Here is an 8,999-nt window from a genome sequence, read left to right as displayed (position 1 = left end):
AAATATTTAGGCCCAAGTTATTCAAATATTATAAGTTCTATTGTAAGGCATAATTTTTAGTTTATATTTCAGCTAAGTGGAAAGATATCTCGCTTACTAAAAAATAAAAACTAACTTTCCTAAAATGTTTCCTTTAAAAAGCAGAAATAATTATATCTTTGATAACGAAAATTTTAGTAATAAAATAATAAAATTTAAATAAAAAATTTGTTTTTGGCCTTATAATATTTATAATAAAATTTTGGTTTGATTTGTTAGGTTTCTTACGTAGCTGGACAAATTATATGTTATTTCCCATATTAATTAATGTAACCATTGGCAATCCTATATTGAAAAGAATTATTAAATAAAAATTCAAATCATCTGGTAATGTTATTTACATTTTATCCCGTATTTCATTCTGTTTTGATTTGCAAACCAAATTTGCGGAATATCTGTGATATTTGTATACTTCATACTTGTATCAAATCAAAGCTCAAATGTAACTATTAGCCATAACGCTGTTGCGTATAATATTATAGTTATTTTAATTATCTATCATTCATAGGTCTAATTTGGAATTAGATGACGAATCTATCACGAATATAGATGCCAACACGACAATTCAGGAGCAAATTCAGGAACTTACAAGACGTTTGCAAAATGTCAATGACGATCTACATCACCAAGTACGCGAAAAACATGATGCTTTACTTCAGCAGGCAACACATGCTGGGCGGTTCGATGTTGCCCTCAATACTTTAGCTAACGATGTGGAACAAATTCGAGGAACTGGACAAAAGTTGAAATCTCAAATTGATACCCAATACCAACAGGTCGATAACCAAACGCGTATTTTGGGACGATTGCATGAGTTGTCGCACCTTCTGCGGTCGGCCGGCACATTACTTACACTGACAGCAAAACTACGTTCTACGAAGGATGTGCTCAAACAAGCAGAGCTTCATTATGAACTTGGACAATTGGTTGATGACGAAGATTTGAAAAAAATTGATTTCGTTCAAAATGCTCGAGCCGAAGTTATAAGCTCTCGACAAAAGTTAAGAAACCTGACACAAATGCAACTTGTAACAGGTCTGCAGGAAAGGAATGAAGCTTTAGTAATTAATGCTCTAAAGGTAATAACTTAAAATTATTATACACTCACAGTGCATAAAGTGTATAATCAATTTTCCACATTTTCTTAGATAGTTAAAAACTTCAATTTACTGCAAAAGTCGTTAGATAACTTGGTAGCAACGTACATCTCCGACTTAGAACAATCACTTAGAGAATGTTTTGCTGGGACGGATATTACCGTTTTGACCAAAAGTGGTAACACCGTTTCCCCCAAACCTAGTGGCACAGTTCGTGGTCCTGGAAAAACACCTATGCTGACCACGACTCAAAATTTCAGAGCCAAATTTTGGAAATCACTACACTGGCTATTATATGAAGAGCTTTATGAAAGTTGTGAACAAGTAAATTTGTTAAAACGCGCTTTGGATCAAATAAGACAATTTGGCTTCGATTCAACAGAAATATATGATGTCCATAACCATTTTTGGTTTGCAGTGCAAGAGCTACTACGCAAAACGTTTACTGAGAGTCCAGCTCATGTAACGCAAACATTGCAAGAAGGCTTAGCAAAATTGTTGACCTCAGCCCGTGGCTTCGAGCAGCGTTTGAACGGTGAATTTCTGTTCGATAATGACATGTTCTCTTCATTGGAAGTGGGCTATATAAGCAAGTGTGCCGCAAATATGAAAGCTTGTCTCGCTGGTGTCGACTTACCATCAAATGAAACAGTTGATGCATTTATACGAGTTGCTTCTACAGAATTAAGTGCTGCTCTAATAGACGCGCGCTTAACAAATTCCGTTGGAGCGGTTTTTATAGCTTGTGGCAAAGATTTATGCACTAAATTGGAGTCACAAATCAAATTGGGTCCCGATTCCAAACAAGTAGTTGACATTCCAAATTTCCAGCAAACACAGAATGTGATATTGGCGAATATTTTGTATTACTATAAAGACTCCGTGCGTCGCATGTTAGCCGACTTGAACGTGCAATTTTCGAAATCAAAATCCTCGGCACAGCAAGAAATATTGAAATCTTTGGAACAAACAAATATATTAATTGGCACCATATTACAGCAGATTATGGATTCAATTTTGTCAACTATTAGTATTATACTGCTTAGCATGCATCGTGAACCAGGACTTAGTTCCGAAAAAATATCTACTGTCGGCCCTTCAATGTACATGAAGGAGTTGCAGGTACGTAACATTCTGTAATTGCTAGTAATGAAAAATATTTATGTTTTATTTATTGCGTAATATGTTGCATTACAGGAATTTATTAGCCGCGTCTGGCAGAATCATATTGGCCCCTTCGAAGATAAAGAGATGGTGGCGAAGTGTGGTTATGAATTGTCTAAACGTTGCATAGAGTTATTTGTGCACAATATGAGCATTTTGCGTCCAATCAGCGATGCCGGGCGCCACCGTCTAAATAATGACTGCAACCATATGGAACAAGCACTTAAGCCGATTTGCTCCAATTTGCCAGATTTGGGAAATTCTGCTCGCTTACTACGTGCAATGTCGTTCTTAATTGTACAACCTCCACAAGAATTGGTGAAGCAAAGTGTTGGTAATGATTCACTGGTGCCCAGCTATATTGTGTTGTTTCTATTGTTCGGTCATGCCAGTGCCGAACTTCAGAGTCCGCATACCACCGCGAATTGGTCGAATGAACGTTTGATGGAATGGTTAGATGGGCATACATCGGACCGTGAAAAGTTAGAATTAATATCAGGTGCATTGCAACGTTACCGTGATCAAGTTCGAAGGAAAAAGAGTGAACAGTATGATGATGTGTATCCACTAATGGTTGAATTTTTTGAAAAGGCTTTAAAATCATAATATAATTGAGTGGTAAGGCTGCTCAATTTCGTAATATTATTTAATTCGTTTAATTGTAATTGTTACATTAATTTAATTATATGCTGTATGAAAAACATAACCAAAAATAAGAAGAAACTTTGTTTGCATTGAAGCTTAATGCCTTTCGCAGGGGCATTTATAAAAATATCTTTATTTCGATTTTGATCAGCCAGTTTGTATGGCAGCTATATGTTATAGCGGTACGATATCGGTAATTCAGATAAAAGAGCAGCATCTTGTGGAGAAAAGGACATGTGCATTGAATCAGAAAGAATAGGTGAACCAAAATCGGAAAAATATGACCATATCAGACGAAGGGTACAGTAATATGTTTGTGTGCGCGTAGCTGCATTCCGCAAGTTTATATTAGCATTGCCGATATATAATGCTGAAGTGTGCCGGGTGGAAAAGTGTGAAAAACTACCATTATACGATCCTCATGACCAACCAATGCCGGTCTTGGCATGGATAGTATGTATTCCACGTTGAGTGCCAATTAAGGGAAACCAAAGCAAAAACTGGATACCAGATGCCGCTAGCGCAATTCATATTAATTTATTGGAATTTTGCACAGACCACGCTAACACGATCGTGCTCAAACTAGCCGTGTTGTCGTTGCTATAGTTAGGGATGTGTCAAAACATTCTGTAAGCGTAATTGCAATACCATGGATTCTGCGGAAACATCCCAAAAGAAACTGCTTGGAGAGGGGTTCATTATACTCCTTAACTAGGAGCATACTGTTCTCACTGTGTAGATGTTCGATCGGAGGCGTCCCGTTACATTGCGGAGTGCAGTGCTCTGGCATGTCTAAGGCTTTGCGTTTCACTGCGGCGTAGTTAAGGACCGGCCAGCTGATTGCCTTGTATGTTGCCAACAATATTTCTTTGTCTTTTCCACATGTGCTGCCGGCTAGTGTCGTGAGGATTTTCTCGTCGTCGTGTGAGGAGTGAAGGGACACAAGCTGTCGAAACGTAAAATCTTAAGGTTATTGACAGTCGGAATCTTAATGCCATCGATTGCAATATTATGATCGCTGTGAATTTAGTGCAGGAGAGTGAAAGGTTCCGTGAAGCGAGAAAGGTTGGAGAGACATCCGTTTACGGCAGGTGCAGTTGTCGGACTGTGGTGTTGGTTGGACTATGTTCAACACTATTACCTCTTTATATATGGCAATGAATGACCTTTTTGCGACTCCAAACAAGGTGTTCCGAAATCCACTCCACCTTCACAACTATAAGTTCACTTTTCCGCCACTCTGATCCAGATTCTATCAATTCGCCCTTATTGCAAATATCTAGACCAAGAACTCGTCCATGTCCTTGTAAATGAAACGCGCTTTTGCAATTTTCACCCTTTATATTTGTATCATTTGAGCCAATATATTTCTCGAGTACGCGAAGGTAAGTGATTGGCGCAGTAAAACTCATGAATGTGCCATTATTGCCCAGCTTTGGATAATTTTTTTAATTTTTGACTATATGTCGGTCAGTGGAAAGTTTTCTGTTGGTTATGAGGTAAAAGGCTCAACCCAAATACCAGCTCGGTTAGGTGCAACACATTCAATACTTGGGATCATCTCAAGACATGCTCAGACCTTCAGACTTATAGGTAGTGAACCACAAGTTATATGGCCCTGCGATGTCGAGCTCGAAATACGTAGGATGAATCTCCAGAATTTTGACCACATGCAATAGCTTACGTGATATTAGGTAGGTAGGAGTGCAGCCCTATCGGGCTCAATTAGCACTTGATGTGCCATTTTGATATACGTGATATTACTATTGCTAGTGGTTAACCGTTCCGACGCCAGTCAGGTCTAAGTAACCGGAACGGATCCAGATTTTTGTCCAATCAAGGACTGTCAACGAGCACCATTCCTCGAAATTGCTTAATGAATGGATTCTGCCACTACAACAACGATTATTATAGGCTCGGTGGAACCGAAGTCAACGTTTTTTACGCTTTTAATTGTAAGAGATCAGCAAAGTTCAACGTGCTAGCTAGTGAATAACCAATAATAAGATAAGACGTTCACATTTGATATCATTATTGTTTTGCTTTGGGTAAAATAGTTTGAATACAAAAATTTCTTAATTAAAAGCTATAATAAATTCAACTTTAAGAATATTTCATTATGTTCTTACGTTCATACATACATACTTAACTACCGGAAATTTAGAAAACATACATACGTAATTAAAGGTACTTCTGCAACAAGCATTAATTTGGATTCACAAGTTGCTAATAAAGCGATGTCCTTGGATATTTTAGGACTCAATAAAATGGTTACGCAACTATGTTTTTCAAAGTCTACTGAAAACATATTCTATAACAGATTTACTCAGGACTCAGGAAAAAAGATCAAATATGGAATAAGTGTATATAATATTTTGTCATGTACTGTAAAAAAATAATAGAAATAGTGTTCGCTTAGGAATATGTAAATAGCTTTTGTATGCATATATATATGAAAACTGTCATAGAATATGAAAATTATAAACCCGAGTCCGTGTAGTTATTTTCACAGTCTTATCTTACTTCTTCAATAAAATATTGATTACGTTTTGTTTAGCACAGTTTCAAACTGCTTCACGCTGCTGCAATCAATGCCCAACTCTTTAAGCCGATTAATGAGCATTGCATTTTGATTCATTATTTGTAAAACTTCTTCGTGTTGTTTGTGAATTTTCTGCAAAAAAAAAACAATAATTATACATTTACAGAAATATATTTATATATGTATATATGAGAATGTATATACCTTAATTAGACTTTTCTGTACGTTCTTTGATAATTTATTATTATTGTTTGTAGACGCTTTACTATTTTCATCGACTTTCATTTCCGACTTCAAATGATACAACTCATCACGTAAGTCGTTCAATTTACGTTCATAGTCTCGTACGTCTTTTTCCAATATCTGCGTTTTAAGATAGACGGTTTGTGCTAGTTTATACCAATCGGCGAGACATTCGGCCATTTGCGCTACGGCGGGTTTAACGTCATCAATTAGCAAAGCTTTGATGCGATCGCCATTACGAAAAACCTATCAAAGAGAAGGCGATGACAATTAAAATAAGAGATTACTATTGTTGGCTTATCTTATCGCTTACTTTTATCTTTTCCAAAGCATGGAATTGCTCGTCATTGTAGGTAAGCGTACGTGTTGCGCGATCACGTAGCAAATGTTGCCAGGAATCACGCAGCCGCTCCACCAAGTACTTCGCACGTGGACTGGCCCTGGTGCGACAAGGACACCGCTTGCCGTGCATGGCAGATGACCACTGATCACTAAAAGTGTAAACTTTTTAATTTAGTTTTTTTTTTTTAAATATATAAGTACGCACTTCAGAGCGTCTTCAGCGACGAAGTGTTTATACATTTGCATTATAACATCGGCAGCGTCATCGAAATTGGGCTTGAGATCATACAGAGTCGAAACTATTGGTTTGAGTTCATTGTCCGATTTTGTCTAAAATAAAAAAAAGAAATAAGATGAAATCATAAAACTTCTCTACAATGTATTAATTAGAAATAAGAAAAAAATTTAACTTCGGCTGCATTATACAACTCATAAATACAAAAGAGTCCACACAAGAATTTGACTTTGATAGGTGAGTTTTATGGCAGCTAATAGTATATTATAGTCGTCCTATTGAGTTTTTTTCAAGAATACACCGTTACCTTGGACTATAATCCATGGCAAATTTCGTGGAAATATAAATAAAAAAGTTTTCGTTACAAGAACAAGTTTTAGATCGTTCACTTTGTTAGATAGCTATATGATATAGAAATTGGATATCGAAAAGAAAAGTCGTGTGCAAATTTCAGATCGATATTAAAAAAAAATTGACGCAGCTCTTCATGCTGATCATCTATCAAAAACTTCGTGGGAAACTTATATCAGAACATTGCATACGCATTATATCTGTATACTTACTAAATTCCCAATGCGTTTAACTGCATCAGCATAATCAAGTGTTGTTGTCAGCAGATTCTCCAAGTGTTTGGTTTTTCTATAAAAAAAATACATATTTTTAATTTTAAATGCAAGTTCAGCTACAAAAATATAAAAGGATACATACTTTAATAGTAAAGTTATAGTTGTTATTAACATTGCTATGAACTGTTCTACGGAACGCTTCATTAAAATATCCATGGATGTAAAGGTGTCAATACGTCTCTTGCATTCATGCCCAACGCTACAAGCGGCCTAAACATAAATAAATAAAATAAACACTAAAATGCACTCAGATCCAAATAGCAAAAACTTACCTTAGCAAGACTGGCATCATTTTCAACCGACACATTAGTTGGGAATACTGGAAACTTTGGCAATTCTAATTGTTGGGGTAGTTGTACATTATTGTCATCATTACTATATAGAAATATTGGATTTTCTGCTGTAGTTTTAGGAAAAGCTTTAGCTATAAAATAAAAAGAATAAATTATAATTGAAATAACCGAAAGTTTATTTGAACAGCTGAGTAGGCACTTACATATGGAAGAAGACGTCACCTTTCTTTCCAAATGCTCATTATTGAATAAAAGTATTTGTTTTTCTATTGGTACTTCAGTTTGTAGAAATACGCGTTCACGAAAATTATCAATTTGTTCGTCTGGTTCGAGATAAACCTCCACAGAAGTGGTGCGATTTGTGAAGAAAACATGCAAAACGAACTTACGCAAAATTAATGTTACTTCTTGGAAGAAACGATCAAACGACCAGGTTTTCTCTCGATTTTTTTCTAACAAACCAGCCAAGAGCGGTGTTACCAATGTCTTGAGACCTTCGGACAAATTGCAATATGATGGCAGCGTAGTCGACCATTCGATTGGTCCATTTTCGGATAGTTGTGTACCCGAAATTACGCCTGACGCCTTTTTTGTGGTAATTTGATGCATTGTTTCGCGGTTTTTACGGCCGCCAAAAGGACGGAATGGTAAATTACCAGTTGCTACATGGTAAAGAGTGACACCAATGGACCATAAGTCCACATTTGCAGTAAATGAACGATTTATTTGTTTACGTAGCACAGCACGTTCATACATATCAGGATGTAAATATTCCTCTGTTCCATAAAGTGAAACAAACGCTTGATTATCATCCAATTCCCGTGCGGCACCGAAATCAGTTAGCTTGTATATTGTTTGACCATCTTCCGAAATAAATTTCATTATATTCCCTGGTTTTAAATCGCGATGCACTAAATTATTGTCACGTAAATGTTTCATTCCAGCACATAAATGTTCCAGCACCAATAGAAATTCATTCTCTGGTAGTCCATAAGAATTTTCAGGGTCATCGAGTATATTGAAAAGACTTCCACCGGTACATAATTCCATAACAATTACCTTGCCGCGGCCTTCTTGATCTTCTTCGATTGCTAATAGTTTGACAATATTCTCATGATGTAGTTTTTTTAGTGCTTCGAATTCGCGCATTTGAACATCCGGTGGCCGCAGATGACTGTATGGATTAAATGTTTTCACTGCCACAGATTCGCCAGTATTTTTATTAACTCCCTGTTTGAGAATATTATCGCATTATCTTTAGTGACTCCCCGAGTTAAATATGCAATATTTTTCTTACTTGAAAAACCGACCCAGTTGCTCCTTTTCCAAGTACACTTGTAGTGCACCACACATAATTAAGGGATCCTCGTAGAAAAGCCATTATTCTTGTTTTATTTGTTCTTAATTAATTCTCTAACATTAAAACATCATTTTCCATAAGAAAATCTTAACAAATCTGCTTTGTTGTTAAATGATGCACAGAAAAGAAAAATTATTGTCAATGGTGGTGAAAAATACTTCTGAAATTATCGAGAAAATCGATCACGATAGAAATTTGAAGGAGACACAATTCAAAAGAAATTAATTTTTCTTTTGATTATATCGTTTAATTCAGAACAAACAATTTGCAAATTAATGCATTTTTTCTAATTTAATGAGTATAGTACAAATTTTCAACACATTTTATTCATTTTACAACTATGTTTAATAATTTTATTACCAAAACAAAAATTCACAGATTGCTATTGCGTTGATTTTCAGTTTCAAATGTCA

At 35.9% G+C, this 8,999-nt stretch overlaps 2 protein-coding genes across 2 annotated transcripts; one reads left to right on the top strand and one right to left on the bottom strand.

Moving 5' to 3' along the window:
- The first annotated feature begins 387 nt into the window (after nucleotides 1-387).
- Nucleotides 388-3,072, top strand: LOC126752904 (conserved oligomeric Golgi complex subunit 5). The gene is made up of 4 exons (XM_050463940.1): nucleotides 388-481; nucleotides 548-1,118; nucleotides 1,188-2,258; nucleotides 2,334-3,072. Coding segments are annotated over exons 1-4 (2,217 nt in total). The 5' UTR covers nucleotides 388-479; the 3' UTR covers nucleotides 2,907-3,072.
- Nucleotides 3,073-4,960: 1,888 nt separating this feature from the next.
- LOC126752905 (serine/threonine-protein kinase TBK1) lies at nucleotides 4,961-8,726 on the bottom strand. Its single transcript, XM_050463941.1, has 9 exons — nucleotides 8,524-8,726; nucleotides 7,430-8,456; nucleotides 7,206-7,357; nucleotides 7,016-7,143; nucleotides 6,871-6,946; nucleotides 6,278-6,402; nucleotides 6,044-6,221; nucleotides 5,692-5,976; nucleotides 4,961-5,619 (listed from the first exon to the last, which is right to left on the bottom strand). Exons 1-9 carry the CDS (start codon nucleotides 8,605-8,607, stop codon nucleotides 5,488-5,490), a joined length of 2,187 nt encoding a protein of 728 aa, XP_050319898.1. The 5' UTR covers nucleotides 8,608-8,726; the 3' UTR covers nucleotides 4,961-5,487.
- Between the last annotated feature and the right edge of the window lie 273 nt (nucleotides 8,727-8,999).

This window comes from Bactrocera neohumeralis, chromosome 3, assembly GCF_024586455.1.
Source record: "Bactrocera neohumeralis isolate Rockhampton chromosome 3, APGP_CSIRO_Bneo_wtdbg2-racon-allhic-juicebox.fasta_v2, whole genome shotgun sequence".
Lineage (NCBI taxonomy): Eukaryota > Metazoa > Arthropoda > Insecta > Diptera > Tephritidae > Bactrocera > Bactrocera neohumeralis.
The sequence above is the reverse complement of the archived record's forward strand: the minus strand, read 5'-3'. Positions and strand labels throughout refer to the sequence as shown.

What these genes read in the sequence shown, in the direction of transcription:
- LOC126752905 (XM_050463941.1), bottom strand. Translation starts at nt 8,607, where the DNA reads ATGGCTTTTCTACGAGGATCCCTTAATTATGTGTGGTGCACTACAAGT. An exon ending in GGTGACGTCTTCTTCCATAT is followed by an intron (nt 7,358 to 7,429) that starts GTAAGTGCCTAC and finishes TTTATTTTATAG; the next exon opens with CTAAAGCTTTTCCTAAAACT. An exon ending in ATGCTTTGGAAAAGATAAAA is followed by an intron (nt 5,977 to 6,043) that starts GTAAGCGATAAG and finishes TCTCTTTGATAG; the next exon opens with GTTTTTCGTAATGGCGATCG.
- LOC126752904 (XM_050463940.1), top strand. An exon ending in TAGTAATTAATGCTCTAAAG is followed by an intron (nt 1,119 to 1,187) that starts GTAATAACTTAA and finishes ACATTTTCTTAG; the next exon opens with ATAGTTAAAAACTTCAATTT. An exon ending in TGTACATGAAGGAGTTGCAG is followed by an intron (nt 2,259 to 2,333) that starts GTACGTAACATT and finishes GTTGCATTACAG; the next exon opens with GAATTTATTAGCCGCGTCTG.